Source organism: Heteronotia binoei, chromosome 5, assembly GCF_032191835.1.
Source record: "Heteronotia binoei isolate CCM8104 ecotype False Entrance Well chromosome 5, APGP_CSIRO_Hbin_v1, whole genome shotgun sequence".
NCBI classification, from domain to species: Eukaryota; Metazoa; Chordata; class Lepidosauria; order Squamata; family Gekkonidae; genus Heteronotia; species Heteronotia binoei.
The window spans coordinates 110974920-110999091 of NC_083227.1; the positions used below are offsets into that span (position 1 = coordinate 110974920).

The 24172-nt window shown below is 40.2% G+C and overlaps 1 protein-coding gene across 2 annotated transcripts in view; it reads right to left on the minus strand.

Moving 5' to 3' along the window:
• Positions 1 to 24172, minus strand: part of RBM6 (RNA binding motif protein 6) — a 92710-nt gene that overhangs the window by 17601 nt on the left and 50937 nt on the right. For both annotated transcript variants that reach the window (XM_060240075.1, XM_060240077.1), the window contains 6 exons: positions 12807 to 12881; positions 11097 to 11157; positions 10255 to 10548; positions 9473 to 9633; positions 8452 to 8549; positions 5931 to 5973 (listed from right to left, as the gene is read on the minus strand). In XM_060240075.1, the coding sequence (XP_060096058.1) occupies positions 5931 to 5973; positions 8452 to 8549; positions 9473 to 9633; positions 10255 to 10548; positions 11097 to 11157; positions 12807 to 12881 (732 nt within the window). The remainder of the gene's footprint in view (positions 1 to 5930; positions 5974 to 8451; positions 8550 to 9472; positions 9634 to 10254; positions 10549 to 11096; positions 11158 to 12806; positions 12882 to 24172) is intronic.

Below are 24172 nucleotides of genomic sequence, written 5' to 3' on the forward strand. Positions count from 1 at the left end.
TAATTTTAAGAAAGCTTTTGGCAAGATGTTCCGTATCTTTCTTTTTTTTGGTTGCTCAAATTTCTTATCCTTTTCCATGTCGAACACCGCATTATAATCGCCAATTATGCAACAATTCTTCGGTTCCAATTCTATCAGTTTTCTATGTAGCGTTTGGTAGAATTTCTCTAAATTCTCATTAGGAGCGTAGATGTTGGCTAGTATGACTTTGTTACCATTAAGGTCTATCTCTATTATCACTATTCTTCCCTTCTTATCCATATAAAGACATTTGGAGTGAATAGATCTGGATACATAAATAGCCACTCCTCTCTTTTTTTTTTCCCCGGATCCGATGAATGATAGAGAATTCCTAATTTATCATTTTGCAGGTATTTTATATCTTTTTCTTGAATGTGGGTCTCCTGTAAACAAATTATTGAGGAGGAGGTCTTTTTCAGTTGCTGGAAGATTCTTCGTCTTTTTCGTGGGTCATTTAGGCCGTTAACATTCACTGATGTTATTTGCAATCCAGGCTTAGTTCTCATTTTGACATATCTATACTATCAGGTATTAATTTCTGGACTTTTTTGATTCTGTTCTTTGTCCTGACTCTGTCTCTCTGCGACCTCTGTACGGTTCGTTCTTCTGGGTTGCTCTGGCAGTCCTCTTCTTCTTCTTGTTCGTCCCCTGTTTCCGATTCTCGACTGCTCAAGTCCACAAATTGTTCCCAAAATTCTTCTAATTTTTCCATCGAGTTTATATTATGCCTTTTGGACTGATATGTAAAGAGAACCCCTTCCGGGATTAGCCATCTGAATTGTATTGAATGTCTAATCAGCCATGATGACAGCTTACGATATTTAATTCTACGCTGTCGAACTTCCCAGGGGACATCCTTCAACACTTTAATTTTGACATCTTTCCATTTCAACTCCTGCTCTTTGGCTTTCCTCTGAATTCTTTCACACGTTACAGAGTGCACAAATTTGACATGGACCTCCCTTGCCAAGTTATGTCGTCGCGTGTAGTTGGAGGAGACTCTTCTAGCCCACTCAATGTCTCTCCTTCCCCCCTCCAGACATTCCTCGTCTTCGAAAGTCAACATCTCCATAATCTTCTCTATTATATTCTCATTCTTTTCCTCCGGTATGTCCTGGAAGCGTAATATGTGGGCCGCCTTCTCCACCTCTAGTCTTATTACCCTTTCCTCTAGTTGGGCCACTCTTTCTGCATTGTCTTGAACTTTGTTGAACATCTCTTTTTCTTTTCCCTCTATCTTATCCACTTTAGCAGTCAAACTGTGAATCTGCTGAGTATTCCCTAGCAATTGCTTTTGGAATTCTTCAACCTGCTTGTTAGTTTTTATTATCTGTCCCATTAGGTCTGCTTTCATCACCTCTAATGCTTCCTGGTTTTGTTTAAAGCCAGCCGTCACTATGTTTTGTAGCTTCTCGATGGCATCTTGATTTGTTGCCTCTGACACTAGTTTCCCCCCTCCCCCAGGTGTGGGTGAGGGGGTACCTTGTCCCAATTTTTTTGGTCCCATCTCTATTTTCTACAAAATTTCCTTTACCTCTTGGTTAAGTATTAATGTTATTTTATCTTCCTAAACCCACTGTTTTCTATCCCCTTACTCAGAGAATCCCCTTAATTAATTAGATCAATACAGTCAATACAGTTAGTTAAATTAATGCAACTAATTAGTTCAGTCCATATATAGCCACAAACAAATCAATTCAGTTCCGTTCATTCAGTTTAGCACATCAAATTACCTTAACTACAATTCATTAATTTTCCAACTTCTATTTCATATATGACACCATTACCCTAATACCCAAAATATACCACTACACAGTGGAGTTACTACTCCTATTTCAGCAACTGTATCATAAACCATAAACCATGAATCATAAACCATAAATTTCTTCCCCAATCACTGCAGAACCCTTAATATAATTGTCTTTTCTAATATATATCTGATATTATACTTTCCCTTTCCAGTTAGCTCTGTTTATCCTTCTTCTGTTCTTCTTTTTCCGGCCTGTTGCACTTTAGTTTAATTGTCCATGTTAGGGGGTTTATTCCAGCTTATTCCAAACAGTTCCTTTATAGTCAAAAACCCATCTTCAGTGGAGAGATAGCCGCAGGGAATCACTGCTAAAAACCATCTCTCCACCCTTTATCCAATGTATGCCTTCTAAATCATATACTCAGTCTCTTTTTAATTTCATTCCTCTGGAAACCAATACAAGTCCTGAACGCTCTAACTCTCCCAGATAGACGCCATTCCCTTCCCACCTCATGGTTTCACTTTCAACAACACCATTGCCACCATTAAGCTATCTTGCCCACAACACTTTCAAGCAGTTCTTCTCTTCTTTCCTGTCTCTTGCACTTTCTTTACCCTACCGCCTCTAGCATTTTACAGTTTATTTTCCATTTAAGTTTCTCCGTCTATCTTCCTGCCAACAGCTACTTACTCTGTCCGTCAATCGATCCGACCGCCGCTTTTTCTTCCAGAGCGCAGTTCTGCCGCCGCCGCGTCTACCCGCCGTCCGCTTCTCTGCCCGGTCAGCTCCGCCTGTTTTCTCGCTTGGATCTTATTCTTGATATTCAAAGTTCTTCCTTCTTCCTTCTTCTTGGATCTTATTCTTGATATTCAAAGTCCAATTATATCATAATTTAGTCATTAAACAGACATCTGTATCATTCGTTCGTCTCTTCGCTCCGCGCCGCTTCTCCGCTTCTCCACACTCTCTCCACACTTTCTGCTTTCTAGTTTCTGCTTTCTAGTTTCTGCGTCTCCCGATATCAGTACTCGCTTCACAACACTGTCCCCAGTTTCGATGGATACTTTTTGGAAATATTGTTTCAACTTACAAGTCTTTCTTGTTGGTTGATGCAGTGGATAAAAGATGTTGTCTCCGTCTGCTCCCTTGTCCGGTGGCCCGGTTCGTCACCACAGTGTTGCTGGGCATCGGCTACAGGGATTCAATGGAGCCGGGCGGAGAGCCTCCGCTACCCGTCCAGTCTCCAAAAGGCACCCCAAACTGCGATGCGTCTTCTGACGCTTCTTTAGGGGGTACTCCCAATCGGGAAGTCCCCCCAAATGCCCCGCAAAGCAAAGCAATTCCCGGAGCTCGGGAAAGTGCTTAGCGACACCACGCCATTACACCGGAAGTCCTCTAGTGATTTTTTTTCACACTTCCCTACTATACTATAGGATTCCAAGCTGAGTTATGTATCAGAAGTATCAACATAGGCTTTGCTGCTTTTACTGCACAATTAGAGGTATGTACAAAAAAATTGTTATTTTTTTAATTTGGGTATATTGAACCCCAAAAATATCGGTATTTCCCAATATTCCTGAATCTCAATATGGGTATGGTATTGGGATTTGGGAAATATTCAAAACTGACTAATTTTGTCAGCTCCGTTATCCCCTATGGGAACCGTTATAGCCAATGGTTCCCATAGGCTATAATCAATCCGGGGGGTATCTGGGGCTCTGGGGAGAGGGGCCATTTTTTGAGGTAAAGGGACCAAATTTGCCACATAGCTGCCAGTGCCTGTCGTAAACACTGTCCCCAAGTTTTAAAATGATTGGACTAGGGGGTTCAATTCTATGTACCCCAGAAGAAGGTGCCCCCTTCCTTCATTGTTTCCAATGAAGGGGGGGAAGGCATTTAAAGAGACATGCCACGGCTCTCCAAAGGCATTTAAAGGGACCATAGTCCCTTTAAATGCCCAAGAGTTCACTCTGAAGACATTAAAAGGGACTGAGAGCACTTTAAATACCCTGTAACTGTGGCTATCCAGCAGCCTGAAAAATCTCATATATTTTCATGATTTTTCAGAGTGGCCATTTTTGGATAGCTGAATCACTAGCCCCCTTGGTGACTGGCTAAGAATATACCCAGTGAATAACAATAAGGTATTTATGTTGTATTTTTAGCCTTGGTTTATACCGAGCGCACACCCCTACAGCATATCTAAAAAAAAGTCATTAGCTGCTATCAAAAGGTTTTCACAAGACCTGCTGTACAAAAGAAGAATGCCTAGTGTTTCAATATCTGCAAAACTGGAGGAAGAGGATGAAAAAACAAATGCTTTAAAGAACATACATAAAATCTTTGGTGCAATTACTATCTCCCATCACATGGACTGTGTCAGTAAATGCAGATGGATTGTTCATTATTATCTCTGCTATAATGTGGAGCTCTCCCCTTGCTGCTGGATGGATAAAGTGCCTTATACAGCTGGCAGCAAACTCTCATCACACAGAACTGCTCTTGGGATAAGAACATCACATACACCACAGGCAATTCTGCTCTGGATAATAAAGGACAACATCCACCATGTTAGAATCTTGCCATATGCCTTGCCTGCCATCATACTATTCTTAACTGATCCTAAGAAGCAAGTTTATTTTACCTTGAATATTTCCTGGGTAATGATAGCAAACCAAGGTGTCTTCTAATAGAAGGTCTGTATTGAGTATAATATATGGTCTGCTACACTCTCTAAGCACCTGATACACCTGTTCTGTTAATCAACGAACTTCACTTCTAGTCACATTAATTTCAAAGGATGTGAGTTTTGCTAAACTGTAGCAAGAACCAGGCTTACCCTGATACTAAATGTATATATATTTTATTATTTAAGCTACAAAAAGTAATAAAATGATTATATTTCTATTACACATAACTTTTTGAGCCTTAACTGCAAACATTAGACATAAGTGCATAACATGACTTATCAAAAGTCTCAATCTTCAGATAACCTAGTATTCTTTATCTCAGTTTTGTGAGAAACATTTCCAATGGCTCTGCTGACATTAAAACAAACACTCAGATTATATTCCTAGGTTACTCAGAAGAAGACACAATAAAAGCAGCCTAACGATTGACATAAGAACATAAGAGAAGCAATGTTGGATCAGGCCAATGGCCCATCCAGTCCAAAACTCTGTGTCACACAGTGGCCAATATATGTGTGTGTGTGTATATACACACACACACATACACATACACACACACACATTTATACACACTGTGGCTAATAGCCACTGATGGACCTCTGCTTCATATTTTTATCCAATCCCCTCTTAAAGCTGGCTATGCTTGTAGCCGCCACCACCTCCTGTGGCAGTGAATTCAACATTTGAGGTTCTTAACAACAAAAGTACAACACATTTATTTATTCCTCCGCATGCATTTTCTATGACGCAAGTGGTTAACTAAACCAGTTTTGACTTTGCTATGGGGGTCTATATCAGGGACAGGCCTATACAAGTAATATTCTTAAGACCTTTGAGTATGCTGGCAAACACTACATCAGTGTAAAATAAAGTATGAGTCCAGTGGCACCTCTAGGACCAAAAATAAATTATTCCGGGTATAAGCTTGTGTATGCATGCACACTTCAGATATGTTAAACAAAAGTCACCAATCATTACAGATAGTTAGAGCTCAATTACTTATGCATCTTCGTGATCAAGGTGTCTCTCCTTCCAGGAAAGTATACTTATGCATCTATATGTAATTGTTGGTGACTTCTGTTTCAATGTATCTGAAGATTATGCATGTACATGAAAGCTTATATCCAGAAAAAAACCTTGTTGGTCTTAAAGGTGTCACTGGACTCAACCTTTATTCTGCTGCTTGAGACCAACATCACTACCCCCATGACTAAATCAATGTACTTAACCGCTTTGCCTATTCCTAAACTCCTTATGATGGAACACAGATAACATTAGTGCTGGTGGCTCATTCGCTGCCTACTAGAGGCTTGAATGCTCTACCAAACCAGAGAGGAGCAGGCAAAAACTGAAAATGGTTTACAACTGGTAAAAAGAACATGGCTGACCACAGCTCATTTGCACTACCAGAAGGCAGCAGTCAATTCCCTCTGAATGCTATCACACATTATTACGTCATAAGGCTTACCTGGCTGTAGCGTGGAACATCCCCTGAATCGCCATATTCATTTCTAACAAAAAAAAAGTGAGTGGGGGACTATTTAAATCAGTTAACTCAAGGACACTGAGTTTCCTTCATTAACTCAGCTGAACCTCAGCAATTAGAATATGTTAACTGATGTCTAAGAACCTGAATGAGAGCATAACCATCACATATTAAGTTAAAATAAGTCAAAAGGGGAAATAAACTGCAAAGCACTACAATCACTAGCTCCTCAGGGCATAACCTTAGAAATTTTCATTGGCTGCTCTTAACGTGTTTTATCATACTATCACCTTGCACCACAAGACACAACTATTTATCCTACTTCATTACATTATTTATCTGTTTGAATCTCCAACCTCTCTCATCATCCATTACATGTAACTGCTATTTCTGTTGTTTTTTGACAGGATTCATACCTAACTTTTTTTTACCTTTAACCTCCTTTCCCCCTTTATAAATCCAATCTCTTCCTTCTTTATGCTGAAAATTTACATTTGAAAGATTCATAGTAAAATTTACATCAAGCCTCTCTGCTTCAGCTCCACTCCCTGCATACTCTTCCTCTTAAGAATCCCCAGCATGATTTTCCTTTCAGATATCTGAAGAAGTGATATCTGAAAGTTCATACTGAAATAAATGTTGGAAGTCTTTAAAGTGCCACTGGACCTTTATTTTATTTTGCTATGACAGACTAACACAGCTACCTCTTTGCAATCATGATTCAAGAGGTACCAAGGGTTCAGAGAAGCCAAAAGTCAGTTAAGGGTGTCCCATCTTTTCCCATCTCCCATTCCTATTGGTCCCTCAATTTCCTTTAACAGACTCTTAATAAAAGCACACTTCGTGGTTAAGAAAATGAAAGGCATACCCACAGATAAGGCTGGAACTTCTGCAGAAGTTAGGGGGGGTATAAAGAAAAGTATTTCTTTGTACATTTATAAAGAGAAAAATGCCAAAATATAGTTAGCTGAGAACTAGGCATGATCACTGAATTATAGGAGGCTCCAGGGAAATATTAATATGCTCCAGCCCCTAAAAACTAACAGTATTGTGGAGGGCACAGAGTGCATATCCCTGCAATTCCACTTCCCATTCTCCAGCACATCACACAGAGGGAGAAATAAAAGTATTCTTCTCTGTGCACTAATGCTAACACTGTATGCTAACACCAGTTTGGTGTAGTGGTTAAGCGTGCGGACTCTTATCTGGGAGAACCGGGTTTGATTCCCCACTCCTCCACTTGCACCTGCTGGAATGGCCTTGGGTCAGCCATAGCTCTGGCAGAGGTTGTCCTTGAAAGGGCAGCTGCTGTGAGAGCCCTCTCCAGCCCCACCCACCTCACAGGGTGTCTGTTGTGGGGGAGGAAGGTAAAGGAGATTGTGAGCCGCTCTGAGACTCTTTGGAGTGAAGGGCGGGATATAAATCCAATATCATCATCTTCTTCTTCTTCTTAAGCTTGGGGCCAGATGAGTAACTCAGCCCAAAAACATCAGCAATCAGTGCTAAAATCAAGCTTCAAGTCTAGGTGAGCAGGTAACTTATTCTGCCTCAAAAATCAGCTGTCTCAGTCTATGGAGGAGTGCGAAATATCCCCCTTCATTAACATCTTTGAGCCTAAGGTGGCTTACACAAAACTAGGCATGGACATGAACTGGCTCACAAACTAAAAGTGCATGATGAATTCTGGACAGTTCATGGTTCATGAACTGATCATGACAGATCAACTGACACAAACCTCCCACAAACTTTCAAGTAGTTTGTGGCTGTTTGTGAATGTATACATTTCCAGACAGACTATCTCCACACAATCAAAATGATTACCAAACTTTAAAGCAACAGGGAGAGTGGAATTCTCCAGCTTGTGTGTTTGGTGTGTGTTTGTAGGGGGTCCATTCTCTACACTTCTGATCCAGCACCTAGCATTCCCCCCACTTTCCTGGGGGCATCTTTCTTGGGGGAGGGTCATAACTTAGACCCCCTAAGTTCAACCTGCACTTAACTTGGTAGGCATGTAGAGGAGCATCAGGGAGAGGTCCCCTGTGAGTTTGATGTCTCTAGGTTTCACAGGGCCTGTTCTATACATCCCTGAACCTGTGCCTGTCATTTCCCAGGAAAGCACTTTCCTCAGGGCCTTAATGGGGGGGGGGGGGGGGAGAGCCTTATTTTGATCCTGTAAATCCAATCCTCACCAAACTTTGAGGGCCAGTAGAGGAGAGTCGGCCAGACACACCTGTGAGTTTGGTGTCTCGACCATGCTGGTGGGGAGTGGGGCAGCATTCTACTGCATCATGAACATCATGAACCAAACTTGTTTGTTTGGCACCTAAAAGATAGTTTGTGATGTGATGGTTCATGGCTCATGAACCAGGCACATCACAAACAAAAATAAACCACATTTTCCCAGTTCCTGCCCATTCCTTCACAAAACCCTCCTTCCAACTTGTATTTAGGCAGTGATCTACCATAACACATATGTAAGGCTGTAGCAGAAAGTCTTCATTACCTTCTCTTTCCTGTGGCTAGGTTTACATCCACTGCACGACCATCAATGCTGATTGGGGGATCCAGGTCCTGTAAAACTTTCACTAACCGGAGCGCCTCCTAAGGAGGGAAGAATATATTTAAGGAGTTAAAAAGATTACTGTGATCTTTCAGTGGCACCTTTATTTATGTAACCCTCTAGGATATTTCTTCACCATCTCTCCAAAATCTGCATAAGGGGCCCTTCTAAACCCTCTATAGAAACTAACAGTGAAATTCTATGCAGAGTTGTCCCCAGTCTGAGCCTATCTACTTAAGTGGTCTGAAGTAACTCTGCACAAAACTACACTGCAGATATCTGATAATCACATTCTGAATGGGTAACTATTCAGAAGGGGTCTCAGTAGACTGATCCAGCTACTTCTACTGAGCTAGGAGGAAGGAAATGATCCTATATTCTTTGGGTGCTACCAATAGGACAATAAGGTGGCAGGACTAATATCAATGTTAGACAATCTTTTAAAATCCAAGAATCCAGCCAAGCCCCAATACAGCTGTAAAGGTCATTAAGTCTATGTGACAGAAGACAAAATGGTAAATGGAAAGCAACAGTCATGTGAATCTAAATGATAGAATTCTGTGTTACTGAAAATGGAAGGACAATACCTATCAGATATGACTAGCTGTTTTGGTATTACGTTTTTCCTCCTCCAAGAAAAGAAAACTCATGGAGAGTAAATCACTTCCTGGTAATGCTTGCAGGGGAACTAAGTCTGCACAAATATTTTTGACTCAGTTAAAACAGTCAGTTTGATACACTCATTAGTAGGCATAATGCATTACTACAGTGTGATTCAATATCATGTCACCAAGTAGCTAATTGCTAGCCTTAGATAAGGCAGAACTGAGCAAATTCACAAACTATGGAGAATTCTACACCAAAACAACAAAGCCAAAAGAAGGGTGGTCACATATGAAAATTTGCATAATAGCAATAAAGCATTTAAGATGTTACACAGAGCCAAACACCTATAGCAACCTACAGCATGAGAGTCCAGTTCAATGAAGCCATAGGTGTAGCCCATCCGACCAGCCTTATTCTTCATGACACGCACACTTGAAGTGGAGAGACGGACATACGGTGCCAGAAGACCCACAATGACTTCTGGAGGGGTGAAGCGAGGTATGCGCTTTAACATAATTGCTGTGAAATGTAATGAAAGGAGAAAAAAGATATTCAGGAACCTATATACTTGAACATTTATCTCACCATGTACTTGACTCTTACAAAAAATGTTCACAATATGCTTGCAAATTGCCATGAGCAACAATGAGACTAGGAATTTGAAATGAAACTGACCAAGGCTCTCTGAATGCTGATTGAACAAAAATGATGCATAACCTAACACTTAGCTGCTTTTAAAAGAGACATCCCATAGTGACACAGGATGTAGTCATCAAGTGCATTTGATAAGTAACCACCCAGCCAGCTATCATGTTTAAGGTTGTCACTGCACAGATGCAAAACTTTCAGTAATGTTGCTTATTTTGAATTGTGCCCGGATCTCTGAGCCAATCAAAAAAGGCTTGACTCAACAAAGAACAGGCATTTCAATTTTTTTACTAAGTTCTTAGCATCCTTACTCCCAATGTCCTTTTACCAGCCTCAGCTAACATGAACGCTCCTCTTCAAAGGCAAAAACAACACTGTTGATCTTGTAGCTGAGATTTAAGCATCTCTGTTCAGTTGACTCAAATACAAGCATCCACTATAAGCACAGTAAGACAAGGCAACTGCAAATATAATCAAAATAATCAAGCTTACTTTTACTCTCATCCTCCTGATGTTTGGTCTCCGTGGTTTCTCTTCTTGAAGCATGTTCTTGGTATTCCTTCCGGAATGGGCTCTTCTCTGGCTCTTTTTTCTTCTCCTGTGAAGGCAACTGCTCTCTGCTTTCATCCTTCTTCCTCAGCTCAGGTTCCTGAGGCTTGCACTGCTGCTCAGGAGCAGTCTTCTGAGGAGGCTCCTGTGGAGGAGCAGGATTCTCAAGCAGTTGTTCCTCTGGCATGGGTTCCTCAGGTAACTCCTGTTCCCCTTTTTCAAGCTTATCTTCAACCACTAAGAAAGCAAAGATGAAGTCATTTGGCTAAGCAGGATAAATTTGTTTCAATCTCAACTTCACTTTTTAAGCACTTTGTTGTTTTTAAGGTATACACAGATGTCACAGCTAAAAGTATAGCAATTCCTTAGTTTTCTACCAGAAAGGGAGATACTGGATCACATTGACACAAATGGGATAAGAGGATTTTCACCAGTTGCTGTAATCTTTTTTGCCCTTCCTCACACCTTTAACAGTGCTTGTATTACAAATACAGGATCACTAAAGTTTCATCCAAGGGCCTTCTATCTTAGGCCAAAAAATCCCTTCCAAGTAAGAACCATGCAAACTCAAGGGATGTCAAAAGTTCACTATTTACCTATTTTATTTTCCAGCTTCTTTATTTTGTTTTAACTTACAGACTTCCACAACAGACTACAATACTTGGTCTAATAATACTGCCAATATGTTCTGTTCCTTTCCATTCAATTCTTCATCAATTGTGAAGGCATGCTGATATTTGTCCCAAAAAAAACCCAGCTTCATACGGTAACAAAAGTAGACTTACTGTCTCTTGGGAGTCTGCAGTAATAACAGGATGAACGATATCCTATTGTGGACACTTTGCACTATAAGAAAAAAGGCAGCGTATAAGAAAGACACACTTCAAAAGTCTCGTCCCTTCAAATTACTCTGCACTAGCACAACAAAACCAGGAAAATAACTTCCGATGAACAAATTTCATCAGTTCTCTACAGCACAAATTATTTTATTTAGATTTATATCCTGTCCTTCTTGTGAACAGGTTCAGAAGTTATATTTTCTGGCGAGACTTCTGGGCACTGCCAACCCATATTGCCTTGGTAGAATGTAGCTGGGAAAAAAGGATGCCATCTCAACCAATGACATTGTACTGGGGAGGGAAAACATTAATGTATTTTTTTCTATTGCCCATTCATTGGAAGTCATGCGTTGGGAGTGCCAATATGTTAACATGTCCTTCAGGCCACAGGCAAGCTGCATTAAATCACCACCATTATGGAGGCCTTAAGCTGAAGGAAATTTTGCTCTAGTCTCTAAGTAGTTGTACTTTATTGACAATGAATATTAATTTGGCACAACTGTAATTCAACCGTTTTACCTGTAATAAAACTTGCTAATAATTAAGGTTCATGAAAAATTCTAATAGAAAATGCATAAGCTAGCATAGGTTCCTAAAACTGAATATTCTGTTAAGACTGAAAGAAATATTTTAGCCATAAGAGTCTAAGAGACAAGAATGGGGAAAATGGCATAAACAGTATCACTTCTCATATTAGCATACACATTCCAGGGAGAAACTTTTAATCATGAAATTGTTGCTGATAACAAACAGAAGAACAGGGCAGTTATTGTTAACATCTATTCATACAATACAGAACATTTGACAACTGTTGTGTCTTCATTAAAACACTTCTAGAATGCTTATGCAAGTTCAGAATTTTAGTATTAAGACAGTCACCTCAGGAATATAGTATTATTAGAACATTTATAACTTGCCTGTTTAAAAATAAATTCTCAAGGCAGTTTACAATACCTATATAAAACAGTTAAAAACAGGCAACACAGATAACACAAGGCCATCTGGGAAAAAAGTTTTCAGGTGATGGTTGACTTTTTAAAATGTATCCATATTGAAGGTAAGGAAGGAATCATCTACAGTGCAAGGGGGAATAAGTTTAATTGGTATTTTTATGGGGAAACATCTGAACCCAGTAAAAACCTAGGTTATATGTATGCCTTTCCCTTGCCAATGGGACGAATTGTGATGCTAGAGACGTTTTCCTTAGTCTTTAAATGAAGGAATAGATTGGTGGGTTGGAGGAAGTCTAACTTTAAAAAACCAAATAGGAGCCAATTGCATCTTTAAGACCAACTTAGTTTTATTCAGAACGTAAGCTTTCATGTGTATGCATACTTTGCATGCACACGAAAGCTTACGTTCTGAATACAACTAAGTTGGTCTTAAAGGTGCAATTGACTCCTATTTTGTTCTACGACTTCAGACCAACACGGCTGTCTATTTGGATTTAAAAAACCAAAGCCCAGACTGCTAATTTTGTCTACCTGATAAAGGGGAAAGGCAACCAGAAACCCAAGATTCTTACCAGTTTGAAATTTCTCCCCCTGAAAGTAATTTTCCAAAGCCTTCAATGAGCTGTTTAGCTCTAGCCTTCAATGAGCTGTTAAACCTTTTCCATGACCATTTCTGAAATAATTTCTGTTCCCATATACTCACTCGTTTGCAGCGCCAGAATTCAAGGGACGGAGTGTACTCCAGAGTCACTGGTTTACCACCTATCACAAGTTTACCCTGTTGGTATAAGAAAAAGAGAGAGGAGAACTATTAATATGTTGAACCATAGGAAATGCAAGTAAGAGATGGCAATATTATAAGCCTTATTATGGAAAAAGCCATCTGGCTCAGTTAAATACCTGAAACATCACAAATGAATGAAAACAAGGAAATGCTGAATTGCAGATGCATTAGCTGTACACTTCTTTGAGTTTACAGGGCAAACTCACACCCTTCATTCTGTAAAGCAGAAGAGGTCAAACAAGGAACCATCTACTATGACAAATAAACATAAGGATTCTACTTATTTTCTGTGTAGCATGCCTTAAAGAGAATGAACATTATCAAATTAAATTTTGGCCATATGTTATATATGCAGATTGGGCTTCAAGACAGGGCAAATTAGAACACTGAGCGCAGACCCCAAGCATTACGCCTGTCTGCCATCCTAGTGCTGAAACACTGGTACCTTACAGCACTCCCTGCCATGTTGTACTGATACACCTTATCCAAAGCATTTCTTACAGCAAGTGCTAAATTACTTTTCATATGTAACTAGATGCATCATAAGGACACTGTATATGATCATGTAACACTGCAAGACATCTAAGGCACATGGCTTGGATCCAGAAAATCATAAGCCAACTTAAGCAAAAATCAGACCCGTAATTCCACCTTCTAGAAACAGAAGTTCATTCCTGTTATGTATGGGGCTTCTTGAGTCCAAATCAATACATGTGGAAATCACAACTTTAGTAGTTATCCTTCAGACCCAAAAGAAGCAAAAGCAATTTGCTAACTGTATTTGCCTCTCTCCCGCCCACATCCGGTTTGGAGCTCATTCTGCACAGTTCTTTGCTAAAAAGGAATTCAGTCCTATAAAGGTGATGCTTTAAAACATTCTCATAATTTCTCTCTAATAACCTACCTTAAGTGACACAGAGACAAGTCTCAGTAGAAATTTTCTATATTGCTAATTTTGATGAAGAAGCTGAGTGACAGTTCTGCCTAAACCATTTGTGGTCAAGCCCTGAAAAAACTGCGATAGCTATAAAGGATGACTTCATGTTTTATTGATTCTCACAACAAAAGTTTACTAAAACAGTGACAATTCTATAATCAGACCTATATATTACGACTAAGAATGTAAAATTCCTTTTTTCTCTACTCTTTCAATCTCTTGTTGAAACAATTATGAGAACAAGCGATAAAACACACTTCCCAGCACCATTTTACAATCTGTTAAGAGAACCATACATATTGTACTTTGCATCTAAAAACAAAGAGACAGGCCTTTGGAAGAAACTCAATTGACATCTAATGACTCAAAAGTAAAATCACTTTGATGCTCACAGTGAAGGAAATCAACACACAAATCCATCACAGAGGAAGGATATCATGGTCTCTGAGCACAAGAATCAGGGATTCTGCCTACTTCGCTCTCTTCCTATAAATCCCTTCTGACACCAGAAACATTGTTAAAAGGTCCCGTAAGGTTAGGGAGCTGCACTGAGCAAGGGAGCAAAATCAAACCCACTCTAGAAGAACCAGCTCTGCCACTCAAAAAGAACACTGCAGAGATGGAAGTATAGAAGAGGCTGCAGAACCTTTCTGAGGAAAGGCTGAAGAGTCTGGGACTTTTCATTTTAAAGAGATTTTTTTTTTGGGGGGGGGGGATATGATACAGTATGGGTAGTCTCCACATTCAGAGACAGTAAACTTCTGAATCCCAGTGCCAAGAGGCAACTTCAGGGGAAGATTTTGGCCTCATGCCATTGTTGATATTCAGAATACCTGGCTGGCTACTGTGTGGGATCATGGACTAAACAGTCCGCTGGTCTGATCCAGCAGGGATCTTCTTATGTTAAGACACAGGACAGTGATTTTGACCCTAACATAGCCCCATGACCTGTATGGCTGTTAGTCTTCATGGGCCCCAGAAATCACCTTTCCTGGGGTTGGAAGGGACTACAGAGAGGGGAATACAGAAAGAATATTAAGTGATTCTGCAGATAGATCACAGGATCCAACCAAGAAAGTACAAAAGGCCCTAATATAAAGTCTACAAGTAGGCTGTACTCAAAGTCTCCAAATACAAGTGATTGACAGGATTATCCATGCTAATGTGAGCTTTGTACTATAAAACAAACTAGACAGATGCTACATTTTATATAGGGATAATGGATAGATATCAATGTGTAGACTCATATCCCTATTCTCCTTGATTATCTAAACCAGAGGTCCCCAACCACTGGTCTGTGGCCTAATAACAACTGGGCTGCAACACCCCTTTTGCCTGCCCAGGATCTGGATGGATGAAAGAGGTGGCACAGCCTCACTCTGAAGCTGCTTCCCCTTGCAGGGGAGGTAGCCTCTGAGCAAGGCCACACCACCTCTTTCATCTGCCTGGTCCCGGGCTGGCAGAAAGGGAAGCATGGCAACGACCTTCCCCTACTCATTTAAAGACCCCTGCTTGATTGGTGGGGTCTTTAAAATGGAAGGAGGCAGATTGGCTGCGTCTGCCCTTCACCACGTAGTGGGGAGGTAGCAGCAGTCCCAGGCTCCCCTCCCCATTTACAGACCCTCATGGGGGGGCAGGCACAGGGGCACTGGCAGGGGCAGCCGGGGGGGGGGACCCCAGCACTGTCCTCCCCCCAGTCCCTGGAAAATTTGTTTTCCAGGAAACCGGTCCCTGGTGCCAAAAAGGTTGGAAACCACTGATCTCAACCATGCTCCAAAAACAATGTCATGATTTCTTGCAGAATTCTGATTGTGCATGAAGCCTCAGAGTTCAATTTATAGAGAAAATCCACAAAAGTATGGGCATTTTCCTTATGTTTATTTCTTTTAACTTTATGCTGTCTAAGAATGGAGGTAAATTTATAACCTCTTGCCTGCTGTATTAGTTCACTAGACCAGGGGTGTCAAACAGGTGGCCCATGGGCCGCATCCCTCCCCTGAAGGGCTTGGATCTGGCCGGCTATTAACTGACCTTTCCTCTTGCTTCTGCAGCCTCAGCTGTAGCAGCAGGAGGAACAGCTCTCCAGTGTGCCTCTTCGACTGTCAGAGAGGCGGGGCCGGTTGTCTTTCCTGGTGCTTCTGCAACCATGGCTACAGAAACACAAGGAAGATCATCCCCGCCCCCCCAAGCACTTCCTGGGCTGTCCGGGAGGCAAGGGGTGGCTGGGCTTTCCTTGTGCTTTTGCAACCAGGCTGCAGAAGTGCAAGGAAGATCTCCCCCCCCCCACACACACACACACCTGCACACCTTCCAGACTGCCCAGGAGGTGCAGGTTTGCAGGATTTTCTCCCTACTTTTGCAGCTGAGGCTGCAAAAGCAGGAAGATCACCTCTCCCCCCCCACCCCCAAATCAGGCATTAGATTTTATGTCACATATCACCCAGCTCAACAAGATCTCATTTATTTCAGATCTGACCCTCAGAAAAAAATGAGTTTGACACCCCTGAACTAGACTGTACTTGAGTAGGTGAAAATGATATTGGACATGCTTTAAGTTTCATAGACTTGTGCTGAGTTCAGATATTCATAAAATGTATCACCTATTTCTCCTAAAAATCTCAACTCTAATTTCAGGGCTTTTGTGTAGAAAAAGCCCAGCAGGAACACATTTGCATATTAGGTCACACCCCCTGATGTCATCATTGCCTCACACATTGTCTTTTTTTACAAAAAAGCCCAGCAGAAACATATTAGCATATTAGGCCACACCCTCTGACAGCAAGCCAGCCAGAACTGTGTTCCTGGGCATTCCTGCTTAAAAAAAAAAGCCCTGCTTAATTTAAAAATCTCACAACAGCTCGCATACTTCATAGCATATGTCACCAAAAACAGCTGGCGCTGCTAAAGATGAAAGTGAGTGGAATTAATTCAGGGGTGGCCAAACTGTGGCTCAGGAGCCACATGTGGCTCTTTCATACATACCATGTGGCTCTTTCATACATACGATGTGGCTCTAGGAGCCCCAACTGCCCCATTGGCTGGTTTGGAGAAGGCATTTCTCTCTTTGAGCCACTTCTCCAAGCCAAGCCAGTCAGCAGCTTGGAGAGTGCATTTCAAGTTAAAGTTGCTTTCTTTTCCACCTCTTCTTCCCTCCTCCCTCCCCAATCTGTTTTCCTTCCTTCCAATCCTCAAACATCTGAAGTCTATGTCTTGTGGCTCTCAGACATCTGGCGTTTATTCCATGTGGCTCTTACGTTAAGCAAGTTTGGCCACCCTGCAGTTAATTGAAGGGGAAGGGAATGCATAAAATGACCATTGATGGAACAAGAATGATGCAATGTTGGCAATCAAGCACCTCATAAACATACCTATCATAAAAATTTAATCTGTTTTACAGATTATTAATGCTACAATTTTACAGCATTTTGATCCTGTTGTTACAGCTTCCAAATCTTACAGATTTGTCTTATCTAAATGATTCCACTACATTAGTTTTTATTATAAGTATCTTCTCCTAGATCCTCAAAAGGACAGATAAGAGAAGCACTACTCTCTGCACCCTCACGATTATTTCTGAGAATACTTACCACAAGAATCACCTAATACAGCCAAATACAAAGATGAAGGAATCAGAGCAACCTACCATCCAAGATGGGGCCTTTGCCCCAGCTGTATAGATGCATCTGACTCCGATAACAAGCATCAAAACCACCATACATTCAGCTCGCTATTGCCTCTCTGACTTTATGGTTCCTTCAGCCACAATGCCACAACCCCTAAAGCTTGTTTACTCTCTTCTTTCCTAGCACTGACAGACAAATGCTTCTGTTTCTCTATCCCATGTTAATCTTCCCTCTCAGCCAGTTCCCTCATAAAAAAACATATCTTTCCCCTCTCCAAAATGCTCAGGAACATTATGTGATGTCACAGTTGCACAGGCAATGGCCAGTGAGAACTTGATCAAAGCCAAAGCTCCCAACAGCATCAAAGAAGAGTGGGGAGAAAAGTAATACATATCCAGGGCAAAGTAGATTGTGAATGCTTTTCCACCCCAAAGAAAAATACTGATCAATGTGTAGTTTGCAAAAATGTGTACTTCGTTAAAATCAATGTATCTGATGTACGTACTTTTTAACGGAACTACCCACGTCATTTACTCATACCACACCAGACAAAAAGCTGCAAAGAGCCCAACTTTTCTCAGTCTGACCTTCAAAACAAACAAACGTAAAGGAAAAAGAGCAAAATTTGCTGTTCCTACACTCTCTGAAATCTTATGTGAGACCCCTGTCTAATATAACGCCTTCATATATATCATGGTCTAAATGGTAATGTCTATATTTATTTCTGGTGGAGTTGGTTACTGAACAATTAGTTCAGCTCCCTTTAAAGAACCTCTTCTCTGTAGATTGGTACTTGCATTTCTCTCCAAGCTCCCTTTAGGATCAACAGTCAAGTTTTTCATGGGTGTGAATTTCCATCTGTTCCAACTGAAATAAAAACTCAGGACCGCTTGCTTGTACAACAGATTTTACTGGTCAGATTACATCACGTGAAATGTTTCCCAAATACTATGACTAATATTTTAAGCTAACAATGGCAACAGTATGGTATATTCTGTTTGTTATGTTGTTTATATACACATGTTCAAAGCCTGATGATCCAATTCAGTTTCTCAGTTTGAAGATCACAGCAGCTTGTTCTTCTACATATTCTAAATGGAAGGTGGGCACCAATCTGGAAACAGTTCACCTCCTGCAACACAAACATATTGAGCAATAATACAGATATATTATCTATTAAAAGATATATTTAAAGTTACTTTAGTAACAATTATAGTTACTACTTACCAGACTGCAGTCACCAACATCAAGCTTTTCTTTGTTTAAAAGAACTGCTTAATAGTGGTTGTGTTACCAATACTGTATTAACTTTGAATCCTGCACTTTTTAAAAGTCATCACCTTTTTAAATCACTGCACACCAACTCCTTGCCATAATGAGAAATAGCCTGAGACTCACACATTTTCAGTACTTATCTATTCTTTAACTTTGTAAAATAATTTTCTGTTTTTAATATCAGGGAGCAAACCTCACAGTCATCTGAGTACTCTGGGGATTTTTTTAAAAAAATGATAATCTCAATTATATTAACATTTCACCACTTTTATGGGGTTTTCCCTCATGTTGTTTCTCATTTCTGTTTCTCAGATCCCACCCGAAGACCTTCAGGCAGATCTCTCAGGTGCCCTGCTGGTTTATGTCCCGAGCTGGGCTACAATCAGCTATGGCATGTCTCACAACAGTCAAAAACTTAACATACCATCATGAAGTTGGCAATAAGGAACAATGGATTGAATCCCATGGAACAGCCCATAGAAAGAGTTGGCAGTCTGATCTTTACACATCTTCCCTTTCCCTCAGTAGTCCGCTGCTCATCCTGAAAACATTTTTGAAGGGTCAAAGGATCCTTGTGAACACAATGCACCACTGTACAAAAGAATACACAGGGGACTACCTTTACCTTTTTACAAAGGAACTACAGTAAGAGAAGGATTTAAATCAACCTGCCAACATGAAGCAATGTCACAGACCCTAGGATGGTGATGTTTTTTGATTGTAAGGGTCCCTTGACTTCAGTAGATTTTCAGGAGAGACAACAAGCTGCTGAGGGAAGGAGGAAAAGATGCATGTGACCCACCTTGGCATGTGTGTTTCTGGGATTCAAACAGGGTAAGATGAGAAGGATCTTTTCTTTGCAAGCTTTTTTGCAGGGGGGGAGTAACTGTCTTATTTCTTAACTTTTCTATTATGAAGGGCAAGAACCATGGCTATATAACATGCTAGTAGAATTATTTAAACAATGTCTGCTTTTTGCAGAGAAAATAAGCAGTGTGTATGATTGAATTTTTCATTTCATTTTTCATTTTATTTCGTTTATATCCCGCCCTTCCCACCAAAGCGGCTCAGGGCAGCTCACAACACAAAAGTTCTAACATAGGATTAAGTTTTAAAATACATCAATTTACAATGGGAGGCAGTTTTCCCTCTAAGCTGAGTTAGTGTGAGCTAGCTCAGTTTTTTAGCCTCTGGCTCACACATTTTTGTCTTAGCTCAGGAAAAATGCCCTGAAAGCAAACTAATTTATGTAGTAGCTCACAAAGCAGAATTTTTGCTCACAAGATTCCACATCTTGGAGTTGTGAGCAAATCCAAAGCCCATTTATATGTAGGGAAATAATTTTACAATTCCTGGGAACCTAGTTGTAACAACTTTTGCTCTAGATATGGAATCTTGTTAGTAAATTTTCTATGGTCCATCATTTGAGTTTAAATGGGCTAACATCGTGTTACCATATGAATGACATTCTGAAACAGATTATAGTCAGGACAGAAATATTTTCACATTATTTACAATTATTTCACACTCTGGAATTTCTGAGTTACCAAAAACAGCACTGCTATACTCCTCCTAATATAACCTGAATGCAAAGTACCGTGAGCAAACCTCAGTGGGAGGAATGAATTTTCCTGCCTCCTCAATCCCACTGCACATCCCTGAATGTTCCCCTCAAGGACAGAGGACCCACAGAACAGCACTGGGGGCAGCACAGGGGACAGCAGCAGGAGCAGGGGACGGATGAAAATTGTTCCCCTTCCCCTAATGTGGTTAGGACATTTATATAGGCAGAAAATAATGCCTGGATTTCTGCTCCCATAAGGAAAGCCGTGTATCCAGTAATACCATCAAAAGCCATCACTTTGGTAAAGCTAAAATTGATTTCAGTGTGCAGTGAAAAAATAAAAGGGGGGAGGGAGACTCTAGACAAGTGTCATTCTTTGAGCAATACATTTTGCTTTCTATTCTCAACGAGTGGCTGAAAGCACACTCAGCCACTGGGAGGAAGCGTTGCATGAAGTGAGATGAGAAAAAGAAAGGCTTCGCTCCAGCTAAGAGGATAACACATTTACAAGGGGCTGCACCACAGGCCTGCATAGACTGGGATTAAGCTTCTCCTGGTGTCTTCTCCAGAAGACCCCCCCATCCTCTCCAATCAGTGCATATCAAAGCAATCTGACCATACTGTGTACATGGGGAGCCCTTCTGAAGAAAGAACTGAAATGGAATGCCCCATAAGGTAGTATCAAGCTAACAGAACCACATCAATAAATTGGCAAATTCTGTTTTGTTAATGACAGTGGATGCATCTTGTTATTTTTAGTCCTCTTTCTCCTACTTTCCTCGTCTGAGAAGAAATAATACAAAATCCAGAAACGAAACAAGCCAGAACAGAGCATGCTGATTATACACAGGACCCGAAGAACCCAATAACTCTTTTAGTGGCCCTCTGAAATTGCATTACTCAAACAGTTGTCCCTCCATTATCCACAGCAAGCTTCCTAAAAGTCATGAAGGCTTTAGAAAGTTTATGATGTGCCATGAAAATAAACTGTTCAAGGAAAATGTAAAACTTTCATAGGTAGCATAGCCTTGGATACTCCCCTACAGTAGTTCTTTCATCTCCAGCCTGGTCCCAAAATTCCTTCTTGGAAAAAAGTTAGTCTAAAAATAAGGACATTTAACATTTGCATTTTAAACCGATTTTTCTAACTTTGACCCCCCCCACACACAAAAAAAAATTATTTAAACAGCACATCAGCAGAAACGTCACTCCAGAAAATCCTGTCTGACTTTAAAAAAAGAGACAGCTGGATCATCAGCAGAAAGGTGTGTGTGATTTTCACTGATTATCCCCACCAATGCAGACCCCCGCGTCATACCTGCTATTCCTGAAAGTTCCCTGACCCCAGGTGGGGGGGGGGGGAGCAGTGGCTGCAACAGGAGGGGGAAACAGGCAAGCTTAATTCCACCAAAAGTAAATCCAATCCTAACAAGTTTCTAGTTCTAACAACTAAGTATATGAATATCATCCAGACAAAGGATAAATAAGCACAAAAGCAGCTATGTATACCTATGTATTATATGTAGTGTCTACAGAAGGCACTACCAAATGTATCAGGTCTCAAAGTCTAAAAATAAAGTTTCTGTAACCAAATGCAAATACCACCTTTCAGAGCTACTACCAAGGTTGTGGTTCTCAACTGGCATCTTGAACACTCATGTACAACAGATAGAAAAAGGACAAAACCAAGTAACTATGTAATGTGCAAAAAGTCATGAGGCAAAGGGACTATCAATAGAGAAGTATCCCACAGCTTCATGGAAGGACATTCTTACTTCCAGATGTATCTACACTTTGAGTTCTTCTCTATACAAGCAAAAAAAAAAGCAAACAAAACCCCCACCCAACAGTAGGGAACAGCCCACATTTACCCAATGCTATTTCATTTTATTACCCAATAGCATGCTGTCATCTTAGATAAAATAACTGCAAAACCAAGAAAATCTGCACTGCTGCAAATTTGCTTAATTTCCTGACTGCCACATCAGTTTACATTTTCCAGGGTGAAATGCTCTACTTGCCCACTTTTTCATCAGTATTTATCTCAATATTTATTTATTAAATATTTCTATTGTGCTTTTCAGTCCCAAAGTATCTTCCACAAGTCACAGAAGCAATAAAACCCTGAACCAAAACAAAAAAAAACACAGAAAACCAAACAATTTACCAGCAACAGATTACCTGACCTCAGGACTCCACTGAAAACATTTCCACAAAACAGGAAATTCAATCAGAGCTGTACAGCAGTTCAGCAATCATCTCAATCAAATGTTTGATGGAAAAGTTTTTATCAACCTCTCGAGAAATAAAATGAGAAGGGTCAACCTTTGGGAGCATTCCACAATCAAGCAATGCATTTTTATTAGAATGTACCTTATGCCATGAATTGTCTTGAGTACAAGGAAAAATGGGATACAAACATTTACTAAAATAGAAGTATACAAAAGATGGAAAGCTACCTAAGCATATGTATCTTGGAAACAAGTAAATTATTGCACTGAAAACAAGGAATCATCATGCTAGCCAGAGCACCTAACTTTAAGAGCAACAATAGTACAATCGGCCACCCCAAAATATTCTTTCACACACACATAATATCATCAGAATTTTGTAAACTGATAAAATTCAAATACTACTTTAACAGAATGCTAGTTGTAGATACCAACAAGCTACAAAAAAAGGAGTCATGTAGTTGTAAACAACCTCAGCAACAAATTTTATATACGTCAATATATACATCAATATATTTTAATTTATATCCATTTTCAATCACCATAAAACAGTGATTTAGAGGCTTAATTGTGATCACACATATATGAATTAAGAGTGAAAAACACAAAAGGACTGCAGACCTGGCCACAGTGCAGTTGGTAAGCAGAACAGTATCAATGCAATCCTAGCTGAAGCAGATCAGTACAGATGTTCAGGATGATCCTCAATGTATCATTGAAACAGCCAGCTTGTAACTGAAATCAGTTGGGTATTTGTTTATTACACATCTTTTTGTGTCGGTTCACCATCAGCGACTACAAGCTGCTCATGAATTCACTGAATCTATGCATATGTATCTACCTACTTAGTTTACTACTTCATACATCCAAAAAACATGCTCTAGTCAGAAGATAGAACTTTAATATGGTACTTGCTCTCAGCTGCTAGGACATTGTATGCACAGTTGTGGAAGCAAGAAAAAATACCAGAAAAATGGGACTGGACTATTAAAGTTATGTCATGGAGTGAAATGGACAAGCTAACAAGAAAACTAAGAGACTGCGATTTAGAACTCTTTAATCGGGAGTGGAAGAAATTCAGAAGATATGTAGAAAAAGAGTGGAAAATAAAAGGACATTGGGCAATTTTTGAAGATTAAGACCTTTAAGACAAGAATATAACTTTTGAAGGGGGGATCTTTTTCTTAATCAATTTTTGTTTTTTCTTGATAGTTAAAGGTACCTTTAATATCTGTTTTTTTTAAAAAAAAAAATAACACTGGCGGGGGTCAACTATTGGGGGGAGGGGTGGGAGAAAAGTAAGATGTGGGGTAGAATGATGTTTTTTTTATCTTAAGCTTTTTATAAGTTGTAGATATAGTTCTACTACCATATGTTACTAATTAAAATTGTTTATACACAAAAAACATGCTCTAGTCCATGGAAGTTTATGCCACAATACTTTTGTTGATTATTAAGGTTTATTAGCTAAGACTTTGTTTGGTGCTTCAGACTAACAAAAATACCTTTTTAGAATTTGTCTCAAAGATCCAATCATCTCTGCTGCACTTGTTCTTCCATTGCATTGAAGGACAGCATCTCCTTCTGCCTCCCCCCGCCCTAAAGAGTTTCCTCATACAGAGTACTGGCTGGATCACCACCATTCTCCAGCAGTG